This window comes from Rhinatrema bivittatum, chromosome 17, assembly GCF_901001135.1.
Source record: "Rhinatrema bivittatum chromosome 17, aRhiBiv1.1, whole genome shotgun sequence".
In the NCBI taxonomy this organism is placed as follows: domain Eukaryota; kingdom Metazoa; phylum Chordata; class Amphibia; order Gymnophiona; family Rhinatrematidae; genus Rhinatrema; species Rhinatrema bivittatum.
The window spans coordinates 33,139,675-33,157,737 of NC_042631.1; the positions used below are offsets into that span (position 1 = coordinate 33,139,675).

The following is an 18,063-nucleotide window of genomic DNA, read 5'->3' on the forward strand; positions in this document are numbered from 1 at the left end:
AAGTTGAAAACAATTGAAAATAACATGAAAAAAAAGTTAGAAGAGAGCTTATTTTTTAAAATACATCTTTTTACTTCAAAAGTGAAGGGAAATTTACAAACCTGAAAACTAACTTTGGAGCAAGGACAAAAGATTTGTAAACAAATCTTACAGATGTTCTCTCCAATAATATCACACATTCATACTTAAATCCAGGTGTAAGGCACTCTATTCAACCACTAGGGTCTTTAACATCCCAGAAGTGTTCTGGACTAGTATAGCAGAAATAAAGGACAGGAAACTTAACAGGTAAGCAGAAATTTCTCCTTCCTTTTCATCCTGTTACATCAGTCCAGACAAGTATGGGAGGTATCAAAGCCCAAGAAATTTGGGAAGGTGAAAGTTAGGGCCGTTCTGAGTATGCCAGCTCCAAAAGCAGTGTCCTCTTTAGCATGAACATTCAATCTATAATGCTTAAAAGAACATAAAAAAGACCATTTGGCTGCTTCACAAATTTTGTCAGGATGCACAGCCACCACTTCCACCCAAGAAGAAAATTGTGTTTATGAAGAATGGGCATGAATAAGCTCTAATGTTTAGTGACCCTTCATCATATATGGTGAAACTATCATTTCTTTAATCCACTTTCCTATAGTAGCTTTTGAGGCTGCTTCACCTTTGCACAGACCTTCATATAAAATAACCTGTGTGATTTACAAAAAGATTAGTAACTCTAGGTATCTAAGAAGAAGTTGATGAACATCCAGTAACCTCAGACTTGTTGCTCTGCCTCCCTTGGAAAGGCTGGAAGAGAAATAGTCTGGTTTAGATGAAAACTAGAAACCACTCTAGGCAAGAAGAATGGTCCTGAATCTGAGGTAAAAATTCAGAAAATGATTTCTACAGGAAAGAGCCCGAAGTTCAGAAATGTGCCTTGCTCAACAAATAGCAGCTAGAAAAACCACCTTTAAATCCTTTAGAGAAGTGTATTTGAAAGGTTGAAATGAAGATGATGTTAGAGCTTTTAGTACCAAATTAAGATTCCATTGAGGAACCACTGGTCTAAATGAGGGAAGTATTCTCATAACCCCACGAAGGAATCTAGCAACATCCGGGTGGGCTGCAACTTGAACCCCCCTGGACTGTACCTCTGTAGCATGAAATTGCAGCTACCTAAACCTTTAGAGAATTTAGGGCTAAACCTTTATCCAGACCTTATTGAAAAAATAAAATGTTTGAAATATCTGCTCACAAAGGAGACACTAACTATTCCTTGCAACGTGCTTCAAATAAACGCCACATGCGAACATAAACTAGGGAAGTAGAATTCTTTCGAAACTTTAGTTGAGTAGAAAGTGAGGAGAAAAGTACCTTTCCTGTAATATCTTGACTTTTCAAGAGCCGAGCCGTATCCTCCATGATGATTGCCCCTGAGTTTGCAGACCTTGATTTTCTGAGAATTGTAGCAGTTGATCAATTTGTAAGGTCATTAAATCTGCATACCAAGGTCTTCATGGTTAATACGATGCCACTAGAATTACTAGAGCTTTTTTCATTTATCTTTTTCTTAAAATCTGACCTATCAGTGGCCATGGTGGGAACAAATATATTAATCCCTCTACTGGCCAAGCCTGAACTTGTGTATCTGTCCTTTTGCGTCCATATTCTTTTCATCAATTGAAAAATCAATAAATTTTGGAGTTGCTATAAGATCCATCTGAGAAGTGCCCCAGCAGTCCACGATCTTCTGAAAAGCCTCCTGACTGAGCTTCCATTCACCTGGATCCAATTGATTTCTTTGAGAAAATGGGCCTGAACATTTTCCAGACCCACAACGTGCATCACAAAATTTGTAGGAGATTTTTCCACGTCCATGAAAACAAGAGGTTTGTCTCTTTGGATACCCCTCACTCCAAGTACCTCCCTGTTTGTTCAGAAAAACAGAAAATGAATTAAGGCTAACTGAATTGCCCTGGTTTCCAAACGGTTGATGGACCATGAAGCTTCCTCTTGAGTTCAATCCCTGAACTGTCTGATCCTGACAATGCACCCCCCCCCCACCACACATACACACACACACACACACACATTCGGACAGGCTTGCACTCTAGTGACCAGAATCCAAACTCAACTAAATTTTGAGGTATTGACTACCAGTAAAGACTCCTCCTCACTGGGCCTGATAGTGAAAGAGGATATTCATAATTTTGAGATTGAGGTGACCACTGAGAGAGTACTGAAGAGGTTGAGTTCTAGACCATAATACTAGAAATAGAGTCACAGTCATCTTACCCAAGTTCTGAGTGCTCCCTGGGCCACAAACTTCTCTACTTGAGCTACAATTTTGAAAATTCATTTTATGGTTAGGAACTCATGGCTGATCGTTTGTATTGAATTGAGCTCCCAGATATTCCAGAAACTGTTGATTGAAGATTGCTTTTCTGAAAATTGTTTATCCAGCCTAAGCCTTTTAAAATGTGGACGACTCTGATTCCTTCATAATAGGACTTGACTCTGATCAGCCAGTCACCTAAATAAGAATGAGCCAGGAGCTCCTTTCTCAGAAAGGCTGCTACCACTACCATTACGCTCGTAAATATTCTCAGAACAATGGCAAGACTGAAAGGAAGCGCTCTGAACTGAAAATGTTTCCCCAGAATACTGAAACTGAGAAACCTTCTGATGGGAATGTGAAAATATGACTCTGAGAGATCTAGTGATGAAAGGAATTCGCCCTCTCGAACCACCATCAATGCAGATTGAAATGTGTCTATAGGCTATTCACTCCCTTGAGATCAGAATAGGTCTGAATGATCCATCTCTTTTTTTTTTTGAATCACAAAGTAATTTGAATATTGACCTTGACCTTGCTCCTGTACTGGAACAGTGCAAACAGCTTTTAATAACCGTTCAGCATGGTTTTGGACTACTGCTTTTATTTTTTGTGGGTGCCACACATGGAGAATCCATAAAGGCATCATGTACTGGAGAGGCAAGCTCCAGAGCATACCCACATTTTATATCATCTTAGACCTGCTGGTCTGAGGTTGTGGGTCCATTCCTGATAAAATTGCTGAAGGCGTTCTCCTATAAGTTGCACCAAGGAGTGGATCTGGAAGCTTTCGCTGGGAAAGTATTACTGGTCTCTGAAGAACTGGCTGCCTCCAGCATGGTTTTCTTTGCCCCCTGAAAGAACTGATTCTTTCCCTTACTTTTAAAGGTTTGGGAGGTAGACTGTCTTCCAGATCTGTATCGTCTTTATTCATGAAATTGACCATACCCTGTATTATTGCAGTAAAAAGACCGACTTATCTTCAGGACAGTTCTGAGGTTTTGGGTCTCCCAAGGTTTTTTAATTAACTTTTCAAGATCCTCACTGAATAGAAGCCTTCCTTTAAAAGGAAGCTGGCATAAACATGCTTTGGACCAGGAATCTGCTGCCCGGTACCATAATCAGAGAAGCCTTCTGGGTCCTATTGAAGGAAACCACAGAAAGAAAAAATCCTGATAAGGTCATCCACACCATCTGCCAGATACGCAGCTGCTGATTCCAGCCTGGCAGCTTCAGCACTTCCTGCAAGTTGCTGTACTCAGCGCAAAAGTGCGCTAGCCACATAACCACCGCAAACAGATGTTTGAGCTACAAGAGCTGCAGAAGAAAAAAACTTAAAATCTCAATCTTTCAGTCCTGTGGATCTTTGAGGGCTACTCCCCCTTCCAATAGTATTGCAGTTTTTCTGGTAACTCCTCCATCTTGGCATCCACTCGTGTTATCCGGAACAATTTTTGTAGGGAATGCTGTGGTAAAGGATCCTGTAAGTTTTATTTATTTATCTATTTATTTTTAATAAACAGACAAAGGTAGGGGGGAGGTAATAAGGGGAGGACATAAAATTTCTCAGAGGATCATCATCTTCTTCCCTTTTCCTTACTCTGAGATTCCCCTCTAGGCTTAACCAAACCTTCTTGTAAGGCTGGGAGATAACACATCGTGGCTCAGAAATTTTCTGATGTCTGGTCCACTGACTGCCGGGACAGAATCAGACAAAGCTATTAATATGAAATTGTCAAAAATCAAACCTTCGATATCCTTCTGTACCACCAGCGCATCCTACCATCTTCTGGAGGCTTTAAATGTTCTCTGTGCCACATGAAAATAGTGATGATGTCACAGAGAACGTTTTAGAAGTCTGCCTCCATCTTCTGGAAGAGGGAAGTAACCCATTTGTCTGGACTGGTGTATCAGCAAGAAAAGAATATAAAAATAGGGGTAAAATGCCTGAGCAGTTGTGCATGAAGGTTTATAGCGCTACAGCATTACATAGAGGTTGGTTTCAGCTGAGCTAAAGCTTTAGTGAAGCAGGAGGAAAAAGTGCTGGGCCCAGTAATTAAAAACAAATAAATACATAAAAGCTTACAGAAGGGACAAAGTGTGGTGAGATTCTGGCAAGACTGCTGTGAAAGCTGTTCTTCAGCATTTCATGGTATTGAGAACACCTGGCAAAAAATATCCAAGCACCAGGCGTGGCACGTTTGGAAGAAGCACGGTTTATTCCATACTAATTCCAATTATTTCAGTCCAGAATATGGTCCTTGACTGGGGGAGCTGGTAGTTACATTGTTCCTGTTTTATCATCAGGTGCTTGAGAATTATAACAAAGGAAAAACAGCCCTGCTGTCTGCAGCCAAAGTGATGGTTAGCCCAACCGAGGTCGATCTGAACCCTGAACTGATCTTCCAGCAGCAGCCTCTGCCATCGGCTCTCCCCACTGTGGAAGTGGGACCTGCAGTCATAAGTGGAACCAGAGCCAGAAGTGTGGATACAAGAAACAGCAGCACTAAGTAATTCAGTTATCTCTGATCTTTTCCAGTACTGTTGATCCCTCTCCAACAAAGACCCTGCCTGAATTGAGGGGCCTCATGCTTAGGGACAGGTTAAAGGTCTGAAGTAATGACCTTTGTGGTACCTAGGGAAGGATCAAAAGTTAAACTATACATTCCCTACATGAAGGCAAGGACCTGGGCAGAATCCTTTGAGCTGATGGGTATTGCACCTACAATCAGGTTATAGTTCAAAACTAAGGGCCCTTGTGCCTAGGATCAGGGCAACAATCTGAGCTTGCATCTAGCGGCAGGGCCAAAACTTAGGAGCCTAATAACTGAGTGGGGTGCAAATCTAGATTTAAATTGGCTTATTCTTAGTGAGTGGGGATGTAGGGAACAGACAAAAGGAGTCGTCTCTCTCTCATTTATAGTAGAAATAAATGATTATACATTCTGAATTCAAGCCAGAGATGTAAGAAGATTATCAATAAACCTTTCAGTAAAAAAAAAGAAAAACAAACAACTTTTATGAATGTGTTTTGAACACTGCCATGTGTTTGCAGTTCCCGGTATCTGCAGTCATTAGCGTACAGTAGAAATCTCTGCACATATGCAAGCCCGGGAAGCCATTCGCTCACCCTGGACTAGTGGAATGGGGTTGAACTTGGCAGAGCTAGAATAGGAATGCAATAGAAATTATAGCATGGGCATAGCTGGAAATGGACTGAATTGAGTTTGGCTCAGCATTTTACTCCTCCAGCCCAATGATCTTTGTGAGAGTAGGGTGGAGTAGGAGGAGAGGATGAGGCAGCGTGCAAGTCATAGGAAGAGCAAAGGCAAAGAGTTAGTGCCACAGAGAGAGAGAGAGAGAGAAGCAGTACAGAGAAACTGGAAGAGGAAGGGACTGAGAGAAATGGTGCATCAGTTGATTCAGATCAATAGGCAAGGAGAAAAGATCATGGTTGTAAGAAATATAGAAAGAGAGAGACGAAAAGTTAATGACAGAGTGGGAAAGACAAATGGAGGTAACCATTCCTTGGGAAATACATGCCATGTAAAAATCAACATACTTAGGTGGATACCCTCATTATTATATTACTTGGTGACCCTTCCTATGGTTAGTAGAGTAAGGGTTTTATGGGGGCCAGAAAGTCCTAGGCATTATCTTTTTCTCCCTGTTAAGGCAGGTTCTGTGAAGACCAGCAATTCATTATAGTCACATAAGTGGATCACATGTCCTCACTCAGCACTGAACAAACATCTGTTCCAGATTTTTCTGGAAAGACCTAAAAGTCTTTATTTCCCTGTATGTCCCCAGATCAGTCCAGACTCCTGGGTTTTGCCTCCCTTCCAGCAGATGGAGACAGAGAAAGTTTCACAGACACTGCCTCTTAACCCTGTGTGCCACCTGCAGTCCCTCAACATTTCTCTGTCTCCAGCAGATGGTAGAGGTGCAAAACCTGCAGTCTGAAAACTGGGTTTAAAAAAAAAAAAATAATAATAGTTTCTTGGAGATTTCCTCTTAGGAGGTTGGCAGGTCCTGGTGGGGCCATCCCTCCTGGTTCTGAGGTGGACAAGCAGCAGGTTGGGGACCCTTTTGTTGCTCAGTCCTTCATCTGCCGGGGATAGAAATCTGGTGGAGCTAGTTCCCTCTCTCCCAGAAGGACTTGCAGAGCCTGCTGCCACTCTTCGGTTAAAGGGAAATAGCTTTTGTATTTTCTGTAAAAATTTATATTTAAAAAAAAGGGAGTTTGCTTTATTTTTTTGATTTTCCTATCGATCGACTCCGAGTGAGTGGTGCTGAAGCCCAGCAGGGGTTCAGCTGCAGAGGCTCTTGTGCTTTAAGCTCCTCAGGCAGCTGACTGGTCTCTCAGTCCGCCCGTGCTGAGAGCATGCCGCAGGGCAGCAAATGCACCATGTGCGGCGGCTCTCTTGAGCTGGCTTTTGTTCCCACTGCCTCTCTGGGGGAGAGGGCAGCTTGAGGACGACTGCGGCGGCGGTAGAAAAGCAGCACAGGCCTTGGGGAGGCTCTTGCGTGGATCGAGGGAAGCAGTGGGGGCCATTCCTGATTAGTATGGGAATGGCGGCCATTTTATCTTCTTTCGCAGCTGCTTCAGAGGCTGCGAGGAGAGGGGGGGATCTCTCTCCGCTGCTGTCCCCGGCAGATTTGAGCCCCGTGGAGGGCCAAGGGGCCTGGGGAATTCAGTCGGGTGAGGAAGAGGACCTCCTGGGGGAGTATTCTGATGATTCTGTAATCTTCTCATTTGATTTCACCCTGTAGTTGCACAAGGCTTATTTAGCCAGGAAAGCCACGGGGCGGCGTGGCTCCAAGCAAGGGGGGGGGTCGGTAGGTCCACAACCCAGGAAGAGGTCCAAGGTTTCACGGACTACTGGGGCTACAAGGGTTCGGCGAGTCCTTGGTATGCCCGCACAGTCAAACACTGTGGATGAACTCTCTGAGGCGGATCCTCCTTCAGCAGGACAGGATCCGGAAGAAGGGCTGGGAAAAGTCCTGGCTGTCGAGGGGTTCAATCCGAAAGTGGTTCGTCTTTTCCACAGGGAAGAGTTGGGACCCCTGATCCCCCTATGTCCTTACGGAGTTAGGGATAAAGGTTCTGCGAGAGGAATCCGATCAGGAAGAGGTGGTCATGGATGGCTTTAAGAGGTCCAACAAAGGCTTTTTCTTTCCATAAGTCAGTTAAGAAGTTAGTGGTCAGGGAGTGGGATTCCAAAATAATATTTTAAACAATTTAGGATGCCTGTCTTGGTGCATGGTCTTTACTTGGTAATGTAAAAGCCAGTCGTATGTACAAATGTAAAAAAAAAAAACCCACTGAAAATAATTGGTTGATTTTAGGTCTATTGAGTATTTGGTATAGATTGTTCACTGTTTTGTTTATTTGGCTCCTGGTCTAATACTGCTATAGTTGTGATATATTTAATTTATGATAAAAATAAATTAGTAAAAAAAAAAAAATAGGGACGGGAACAAAAAAATAACACAGAAAAAGTTTGGAGAAGAAAATGTAAATGAAGAGAGATTAAAGTGCTCTATTAGGAGAGATAACTATGGGAGAAAGAGCTGAGAAGGAAAAACATAACAGTGAGAACCACCAAAGAATAAATCAGAATCAACGACACAAGAAAGGTTACAATTTTCTTGCTTTCATTTTGCATCTTATGCCAAACAACCCCAAAATAAACAATTTTTACTAATCGGGTCTGTTTATTAATAGAAAACATATTCATGGATAGTTGGTATCAAAATGAAAAGAGACATCGTTTCTAGAAAACAGACAACTCTACTTTAAGGTCAAAATTAAAAGAAAATATTCTAGGGAATATGCTCCAGATCCCCCACTGCTCATTTGTATACCGACAAATTTGATTAATTGCAGCTATTGTAAGATACCCAACAAGACCCTAAGTCATAAATTGCATGGTTTTAAGTAGAGCTGGATGAAGCTGACTCTTCGAAAGAATGCAAATTACCCACTTCTAGTTTTAATTGGAGCCCCTGATTCAGTCTGAAGGAATTATGTTTACTGTCTATACAACTCAGGCATTTAATGTGTTTCTCTGCTTGCAGGAGCCAGTCTCAGTCTGAAATAAGTTTAGAGGGGTTTTACGAGACCAAACCCACCTCGCCAGTCCAGAAAGATCCTGTGGAACTGTTGCTGATGAGCACGAAGGACCGCCTGACTGTAGCACTCCAGGACCGCCGTGCTCCGCTCGCCACCATGGAAAGCCTGTCCGACAATGAATCCGTTTACAGCTTCGACTCGCGGCGCTCCTCAGGCTTCCGCAGCATCCGCGGCTCACCAAGCCTGCACGCCGTTCTGGAGCGCGACGAGTCCCACTGCTTTTACATTGATCCCACCATTCCCGAGGAGAACCCGTCCCTCAGCTCCCGCACCGAGCTCCTGGCAGCCGACAGCCTCTCCAAACACTCGCAGGAGACCCAGCCCCCTGAGGTGCTGCACAACAGCGGCTACCCCTCACCGCGACAGCAGCACCGGTGGCACGGCAGGGAGGAGGGGGCTGGTAGTGGGGTGGACAGACTTTCCTATGCCTCACGGGAGGACATGGCCCTGCAGAACGGGCGGCTGACTGAGGTACCCAGCCCCCAGGTGCTGGAGTTTGCCGAATTTATCGATAGCCTGTTTAACCTGGACAGCAAGAGCAATTCATTCCAAGACATTTACTGCATGATGATGTCGGAGAGCTCGGACGACTATGCTGAGATTCCCAAGTCCATCAGTGAGCAGGAAATCCTGCTGCGGGCACAGTATGAGCCCAATCTGGTCCCCAAGCCCCCTCGAATCTTTGCAGGCTCCGCAGATCCATCCTCGGGCATTTCTGTCTCGCCATCCTTTCCACTGAGTTCATCTGGAGAGCTCATGGACATCACGCCCACAGGCATGAGTAGCCAGGAATGCCTGGCACCTGAAAAAATCCGGACTTCCACACCCACGGGCCACACGAGGTCCAGCCCCACCATTCAAGAGGACTTCAGGATCTCAGCGCTCTGATGGAGAGCAGGCCGGATGGAGCAGGATCTTGAGACTCGGCAGTAGGCACTGGGGTACACCACGGGAGCTGGAGGCTCAGGATTCATGGATACCCCAATAGCTAGATGGGTCATGGTAACAGTGGTGTGGTCATGGTGAGAATTCTGTAGGCACCATGGAAGCCAAGGTTTATATCTGTCTAACTCAGGTTGCTGCAAAGGATTAGAGATCATTTTTTCCATATTGACAGTGCTGAAATTGAGGGGGACGCTAGAAGAAAACTAGTCATTTTATTTAGTTTTTGAAATAGCAACAAAAGCATTATCCCCATACCCTCTAATTTTGCTTTATACTAAAGCAGAAAACCATAGAATAGCAGAATACCCACTTGCCTTCAGAATCTACTAAAATAACCCACGTATAGCAATTTAAAACCTTGTTGGCCATACATATCCTAACCTAATGACACTAACTTCCCTTTGAGAGTTCCATGAGCAGTTTTTTTCTATTTTTTTCAGCAATGTAAAATGCTCACTGCAAGTTAGTCCTTATCGCTGCCAAGCATTTTATTTTATGGAATTTGTCCTGATGAATGGACGGAATTGCACTAACAGGTCATTTCTCAGCCAAAACACTCTTATTTATTGGTAAATAGTTTTTCTAGGATGTTGTGTGTATGTGAATGCATGTGTGTGGCTGTAAATAAATTTTATTTGAAGAGTAATTTTAAAACCTAGGAGCAGTTCTCTCAAGGTAGCATTTAAAAATTGTATTTTCCAGGCTTGCCAGTCTGAGCATGATTCTCATCATCTGTTCCCATCTGTGCCAGTGTTAGAGAAATGGCAACTGCACTAAGTAAGTGTGGTGGAATCACATTTCTGTGTTTACAAATGTGCTGAGCTTTTTTCCCTGATTTCGTCCTTTATAAATTACTCCCCGAACTTAATGGGAAGCGTATGCAGAAAGCTAACTGTCCGAGCCCAACACTGTGGGTAGGGATCAGAGCAGTGGAGCATTTTGGGGAACCGATGGTGAACCTAATCTATGTATTGGACCCACGTTTGTGTTTTGGATCTTTGGAGTTGACTGGTTTTTATTTAGCCACACGACAGTATCCCAACTCTTTTTTTTTTTTTTCCCTTGAGTGATCTCTCTCAAGGCAGAGGACATCGTTCCAGCACTTTCCCATTGTCTCTCGCTATAAAGACAGAGCACGTCCTCTTCTCTCTTCTCTTGTGATGCTTCTACCCTTTCTAAAGAACGGGCTTTTCATCTGCTTGAGTGAAGGAACTGTTTATTCTTAAGGGGGAAGTTAAGGGTAGGGGAGTGTTTGCAATATGAGCATAAGATGTGCCTTGCTAAGTCAGACCCAGTGGTCCATCGCATCGGGCATCCTGTCTCCAGCAGTGGCCAGTCCGGGTCACGTGGACATTCTAATGGGGAGATTGCTTCCCTGTTGCTCACAGGAGAGTAGGAGGTAGGATTTCCCCCCCAAGGGAAGGCTGCGATCTAGGGTTCAAATCCCACTTACCTCGGGCAAGTCACTTTATCTCCCGTTACCTCAGGTACCCACTAAGATTGCAAGCTCTTTCGACAAAGAATTTTTGTGCCTGAAAAATGTTATAAACCACCTTGAGCCAAAAATTGGGAAGGTGGTCTGGAAATACCAAAATTATTTATAATTGTTAATGCACCCATCCAAACCTTTTTTTTTAAACCCAGCTAAATTTTTAACTTTGATCAAATCCTCCTGCGACAAATTTCAATTTTGCACTGACTGAAATAATACTTTCTTAAATTTGCTTTAAATCTGCTATTAGTTGGTATTATGTCCACTAGTCCAAGTGCTTGAAAGAGTAAATCACCATTCCCTCTTATGTTGTTGCAAGCCACTCGATAAGTGCGCCCTCCACATTGGGAGAGGAATCTATCCCAGGGTCCCCGTCGAGGGAGAGGGGTTTCTGGGACGGCTGTGGGAGCTGTGCCTACACTGTCCACTTCATGTTTGCTTACTAAGCCACTGCTGTCATCAAACGTTTCTTTTGCCACTAAGAGGATCCCTTTTCTTCGGAAGAAGACAGGGGCAAGAATCGTTTTAACTCCTCCATATAAATATGGCTTATATGAATTTTTCTCTTTAAATATTTCCCTATTCTTCTGGTCAAAAGACAGTACACAAAGCCATGTTCACCTGTGCCGGTGGGGAACAGCAGTATGAAAACCCACCATTTCGCACGACTTCTGCAAGAAGCATAGGAGAAAGTCTTCCAACAGGAGTGCGCTGTAGTATTTGTCATGTAGTGAGAGACTCCGGACCCCTCCCCTAACCGCAGTAGCCACATCTTGATCTGTAAGAGAGCTGCATCTGAACGGCAGACAGGGGTTTAGATGTGGGGAATGATTGGGGGTGGCTGTGAGATGTGTGTCCTTTTATGCGTGTGTTGCGTGTGGCATTAATTGCCAAGCACTTCAGAGCAGCGCTTCATGAGTTCATTGCTCCAAATTATTCTGAGCTGGCAATCGTCCAGCCCCTTTGTCTGCAACTATAGTAAATTGTTGGATTGGGATTAAGCATTACAGTGACATAAATCAGTGCTGCAACAAGGTCATAGACACTGGGAATAGAGAAATGGGCGCAGGGTGGAAATAGGATTTGCCAAGAAATGTTCTCTTTCTAGAGGTGAATGAACGTTAACAGATGGGCTCTCCTGCCCTCTCTGATCAGGGATTGCACCCAATCAGGCTTTAAGCACTTTGATGATGATTGATTTTTTATTTTATTTTTTTTTTTAGGGTGTGGTGGGGGAGACTGAAGGGGCATAACATGAAATGATTATTTGTATATATTGACTGTTTTAGTCATTGCCGTTTCCAAGAATTTTCTCGTGCCTTTTGCGTTTGCGAGTGTCTCAGGGGCCCCTCCTTTAGGCGAGGCCCCCAGTTCATACCACTTTCCTTTCTAGAGACAGCTGGTTCTGTGGCCTGCCCACCCCCCAACCATGCCCAAAGAGTTCTTCACGTTTTCACCATTCCCTAGGGTACGGGCAGGGAAGAGCGATGCATCTTTCTGTGAATTTGTCTCCACTTAGCTATTTGACAGCCCTGTCAGCTTTTCTGGCTACGCTCCCCACAACTGATGTCCCCGGTTTGCCCCTAAAGCACCGGCATCCTGTTGAAACCTGCTGAAAAGCAGACCACGGGGAGGGCAGCCTTTTGAGACACGAGTGCAGTTAGCCTTGTTCATCCGGATGTGCACAGATAGGCCCCTGCTGTCCCTGGCTATACCTGCCGTGGAAAGTGGAAGCTGTTCAGTGTTAGTCAGAGCACCTCTCTCTTATGAGATGTGTGCACTTTGTACCTCTGCACGATTGTTATAGAATGGAGCACCATGGAATTACCTCTGTACCAATGTAGTGATAACCGAGCTCTTTCTGCACCCTCAACACATCTCTCCTATGTGCCAGGGCAAATGGGAACAGGGCCATTACCAAATTACAGACATCTGCTGTAGCAGAAGTGCAGAGTACTGCTGTGTACCCGCCTGAAGACAAGTGCCACAGCCTGCCAAACCATCATCCTTTGCAAAACAGAGTACATTTTTAAAGAGGTACTGACTTATAAAGTCCCTTGCAAGCTATATTACCTCAACAATTCCGTTACTTATGTTTTCTCTTTTTGTTTTTTATTGATAGAGTTTTTTCCCCTTCCCCCACCTGATCATGTGAAATCATTGTGAGCAGACCATGCAGGCGGGTTGCAGCATGCTAAGGAACGTTTACACAAATTAGAAATTGCAGCTGTCACAAATCATCTAAGATTAATAGCAAAATCCAGATCTAGTATTTCAGATGTGGGACTTCTACCGTTTGGATTTCTTAAATTGGCCTTCATTTGAATTTGAAACTTAACTTGGAGCATCCAATCATCCCATTTTCTGTATATGTAGAATTAGACCAGTTGTGTTGACTCTCTAATCCCTTTGCATTTACAGCTAACTTTAAAGGGGTATTTGGGTTCTGTTCTCCCATAAGCCAGCCTACCAAACGATATAGGAGCAGGATGAGAGCTGTCAGGGCATCAGATGCCATGGTTCAGAACAGCCAGGATACTAGAAATGGGGCCTTTGTAAATTCTTTGTAGTCAGAATTCTCATTACTCCATACTAAGCCAGATTTGGTCACCATCTTGTTGGGTTATTTTCTTTCATGGGGATCAAATTATCTAGTATAAACTACAGCCACAATGTAATCCCAATCAAGAACCTCTAATCCAATTGACGTAGAACAATAACAAAAGTTGGGATCAAAGGTACCTTATTATTTGTGAGGTTTGTCTGGAGGGAAATACACAGCAAGCTACCTGAAAAGCTTAGCTTGATGAGTTGCAGAAACGCTGCGCAGTGTCGGGCATACAAGGAGACTGGAGTCATAGAGATAGTGGTTTAAAACTTGCCGGCGTATCTTTAAATTCTCCAGCTCTCCGTTCTCTTTGATAGCAGCCGGAAAGTGTCCTGTTTAGCGACATGTTTGAAAAGCCGCTTAAGACTTTTTGCTTTACCCCTGAAGCATAAGAAACAAGAAATAATAAAGGAATTATTGTAGAAATGAATTCTGAATAAAGATTAAGAATAAAATCGGAGGGAATGTGACTCAGCAAGCTAAACTTTTCGTGTAGCTTGGTGTGTGTTTCCCTCACATAATAAGGTGCTTCGATCCCCTCACTTTCGTTATTGTTATACGTCAAGTCGGGTTATTTTCCTTGACAAGTCAGTAACTCTATGAAAATGTTCTCTCCTGCGTTCCAAGCCTCTGCATACAGCGTGCGATTGGAACACAAGGATAAACCCCATTGTTAATTTTACCAGAACCAGCATTGCTTGTTGATGGCCCAGCTTGGATTTGCCCCTGTACACATGCATTAAATACATGACTGCTGTTACATGCCATTTCCCTACACTATTTTTGTACTTATGTATGGAACTAATATCACTGTAAAAAAGAGGAAAGGTTAAAAATTTAATATAGCATATTCTATAAATATATACATATATTATATATATATATATAAATGAGTTCTTGTATATTCTATACATACTTGTATAAAAGGGATCTAGGAGTGCGACTCCCCTAGCTGAGGATACAGATGTGCAGGAGGGGTGCATCATGCCATGCTCCTGCACTTCATTCTAGGCCACTCCAGTCAGGCTGTAAATAATTCTTTCTGACTGCACTTGACTGGACTAATGCAACAGTGAGTCTCCTTTCCCTGGTTAAGATGAGAACGAAAGACTGCTTATGTTTACCCCTCAGCCAAAGCCCTCTTCCTGTGTGCATATAATTCAAGTAAATGACAGTAGTGTGTATGGACTCTTTAGTGATAATGGTGTGGTTAACCACGGGAGTTTATTCCCCCTGATGAGTCAAGATCTTGTCTCATAACGTGCAACAATTGAAAATGAACGGCTAAGTTGCTGAGAAGCTTTATGGAGAAAATAAGTTTCAATAGCTTATTTTGCTCTCTGAAGTGTATATAGTGGTACATACACTGGCCCCACTATATAACAAAACAGGTTACTACCAGTATTGTTATAAAGAGGGTTTCTGTTAGAATTTGACTTCTATAATAAAAATCACACGAGTTTACTTTGGGAGGGCAAGGCTTCAGTTCTTTATCAGGAGCGGTACGATTGTGATGGTCTTGCACACCTGTGCCTCAGTGTCTGAATACGGCCAACAGTTTGGCGATGCTACTTTCAGCATAACAGTGGCCAGTTGGGTGAATGTTTCCTAAGATTGGCTTCGGTGCAATACTGGAAAAGGTACTTTTACGAAAGTTTTTCACCACCATTATTCAAAATGTAGAAAAGGAGCTCTGTTATAGCGCAACAGAAAGAAGAAGAAAGAAGAAAAGACAAGTAGTGCGAGGTAAAGATCTTGTTGCTTATAGGGCTAATGAATATTTTGTTTCCCATTTAAGGAATTCCCAATGTGTGCTTTCAACATTCGTTACCATTATAAACATGTTGAGGTTGATTTTCAAAAGGATTTGTTTGGGTCATTTTTTTGAGTCTTTACCAGGTTCAAAAAAGGGCAGGCCAGTTATCTGGGGAGTGCCCGTATTCAGCACTTCCCAGATAACTGTAGCCAGACAAGTCTAGTGGGGGAAACACTGGCGTAAAGTTGAATGTCCATGTGAATTTATCCAGGTAATGCTGACTACGGATCTCATGGTGTCTAGCCAATTGCGCTATTGTTTTCCACTATTTTAACTACCTTGTACTTGTTCCCATCACAATGTACTTAACTTGTAATAGACATTTTGTTTTCTGAGCACTAATATTTATTTAAAAGTTACTTTTATTTATACAGAGTTCCTTGGAAAATTAGCTCTATTAAATCTGGTCATGAACTCAAAATCTTTTACTACAATTTTTTTAACAACTGAGGACTCAAGAATCTGATATTCCAAACATGAAACATAACTTCCCTAACAGATTTCACTACGCTAGGATATGCAGGTGGGAGATTTTACAGCCTGAGACACTGGAACCAAAGTCCAAATATCCTGAAATGTGAAGAAAAGAGAAAGTGATACTATGAGGCTAAAAGTGAAAGATAAATGCATACAGCATGTCATAACATGCTCCAAGAAAGTGTTTTCTCAAAAGAAAGCTGTAATATTCACTAGTTCAGATGCATACAACTAGTAGTAATACCTGGTTTTCAATTAAAAACTGTTCTATTAAGGCCTTATTTCATCTTCTATTCCCATCAACTCTTGTAAGCTGCCATTTTTTGCAAATTACCTCACCTGACTCTGGTTGGTCCAGATTTCTATATGAACCAATCGGTTTTCATTTCAAACATAGCTGCCCCCAGGGTCTTGGGGGAATTCTGGGTAAGCAGCCTCTGGAACTTCAAACTTAATGACTTAAAAGTAAAACACCTGATTGATAACAGGCCTTGCTTGTTGTGTATACAGATGAATTGTTGCATGCTAAGGAGAGAGGCACAGAGTGGCTCAATATTTGTTGATATGCTGTCATAAGATTGTACAGCACTGATATATAATGGTGTATACCCCTCCAGGGCGAAATAACTCTAAACGTTACTGGTTCTGCAAGACGAGGGTGTCTCGTGTGAGGAAGCAGAGGGCTATTTCATGCACTTCAGTTTATAAATCATCAAGAAAATAAATTGCGTGGAGAAGCTATGTTGTCCTTGCAGCATATCAAGTTCTATGCCTCAAGTTGTATATACGTACCCAGAGTAAAGTTTAAAAGTAACGAAAGTTGCATTGTGCGTGAGTAATTTCCTCCCTCGTTAGCAAAATTTAATCCCTTACAGTATGGGTCTTTCCCTCCATACAGGTAACGCAAGAGCAGGCTAGTGGTTAGAGCAGGCTGAAAACCAGGGAAGCCAGGGTTCAAATCCTACAGATAACTCCTCATGACCTTGAGCAAGACATTTCATTCTGTTATCACCTCAGGTACCAACTTATATTGTAAGCCCTCTGGGGACAGGCACTACCTTCTGTACCTAAATACAACTCGCTTTGAACTGCAAAGGAAAAGGCATGAGCTGAATCTAAATAACATAAATCTATTGTAAGGGATATTTGACATCAAGTACTAAGATTAAATGGGTAGTTAAATTATTCCCAAACCTGGTATCCCTGCAGTGATCCAGTCTCCCTTTCCTCTTGCCAGGGAAAGAAGACTCCAGTCTTTTTTTATATGTAAGCCATTTCGTAGTACCTAAAAGTTGCCAATATGCCTGATTGCCTGTGTGTGTGTGTGTTTTTTTAAGACCCCCTTTTATAACTGCGTTTCGGTGAGCAGAGGGGGATTTAGCAGGGGAAGAATAGGAGTCTTTCTCTCTCTTCCCTCTCTTCATTCCCCGAATCTTTATAATTGCATCAATTTTCCTAGCTGACCGGACACTGAAACGGTTTGCATTTTGGAATGGCACCAAGTATTAATAAAAATATTCTTTACTCTGCACTTTGCCTCTTGCTGTTTCATTTGGCATCTCTTAGGTCTTACAAGGGGACAAACGAGGTGATCTGTCGTGGCTGCAAACCTACGAGGTTTTGCTCTGTGCGGATTCCAAGTCTCTCGTTGTTTTAAATATCTGAAATTTTTTTTTTGGTGAGGGGGGTTCTCCAGCATTTTATTTATTTAAAAAATAAATTATACCATGAACTCAGTCGCAATGGTTTACAAGCAAAAAAAGGAAATAAATTGCATACATAATTAGGTATAATGACAACACAAACAGACCAAGTCACAATAAATCTGCCAATGGTCCACCTGTCTCAAATCTTATGCTCTACCCCTTTTCTGAACCCCCAGGTGCAACACTGTCACACATTCGCATGCAAAAGGTACATGAAAGGTTGAGGGGATGACTGAGGGACTGAGTTTTCTAGATAAGTGTTTCTCAAGCCAGTGCTGGAGTACAGGCCCCCAGCCAGTCTGGTTTTCCAGATTGCCACAATGAATATGCTCAAGATTTGCATTCAGTGGGCATAGTTCAGACAGACTGATATCGTGCATATTGATTGTGAATATACTGAAAACCAGATTGGCTTTGGGCAGTTCCAAGACTGGCTTGATAAACAGTGCTCTAGATCAGCAGCAACAGCTCAAAGTATTAACATGACTTCTAATGCCACAGCCTCTCCAGACAATACCACTCAAGGTTTCTAGGGTGTTGTAGTGGCTATTTCCTCCCAGGCTGAGACTATC

At 42.8% G+C, this 18,063-nt stretch overlaps 1 protein-coding gene across 4 annotated transcripts in view; it reads left to right on the forward strand.

The window, feature by feature from the left end:
* Positions 1-17,314, forward strand: part of DAGLA (diacylglycerol lipase alpha) — a 210,630-nt gene extending 193,316 nt beyond the window's left edge. For all 4 annotated transcript variants that reach the window (XM_029582183.1, XM_029582182.1, XM_029582184.1 and 1 more), the window contains exons 19-20: positions 4,619-4,821; positions 8,393-17,314. In XM_029582183.1, the coding sequence (XP_029438043.1) occupies positions 4,619-4,821; positions 8,393-9,335 (1,146 nt within the window). In that variant the 3' untranslated portion in view covers positions 9,336-17,314. The remainder of the gene's footprint in view (positions 1-4,618; positions 4,822-8,392) is intronic.
* The last annotated feature ends 749 nt before the right edge of the window (positions 17,315-18,063 follow it).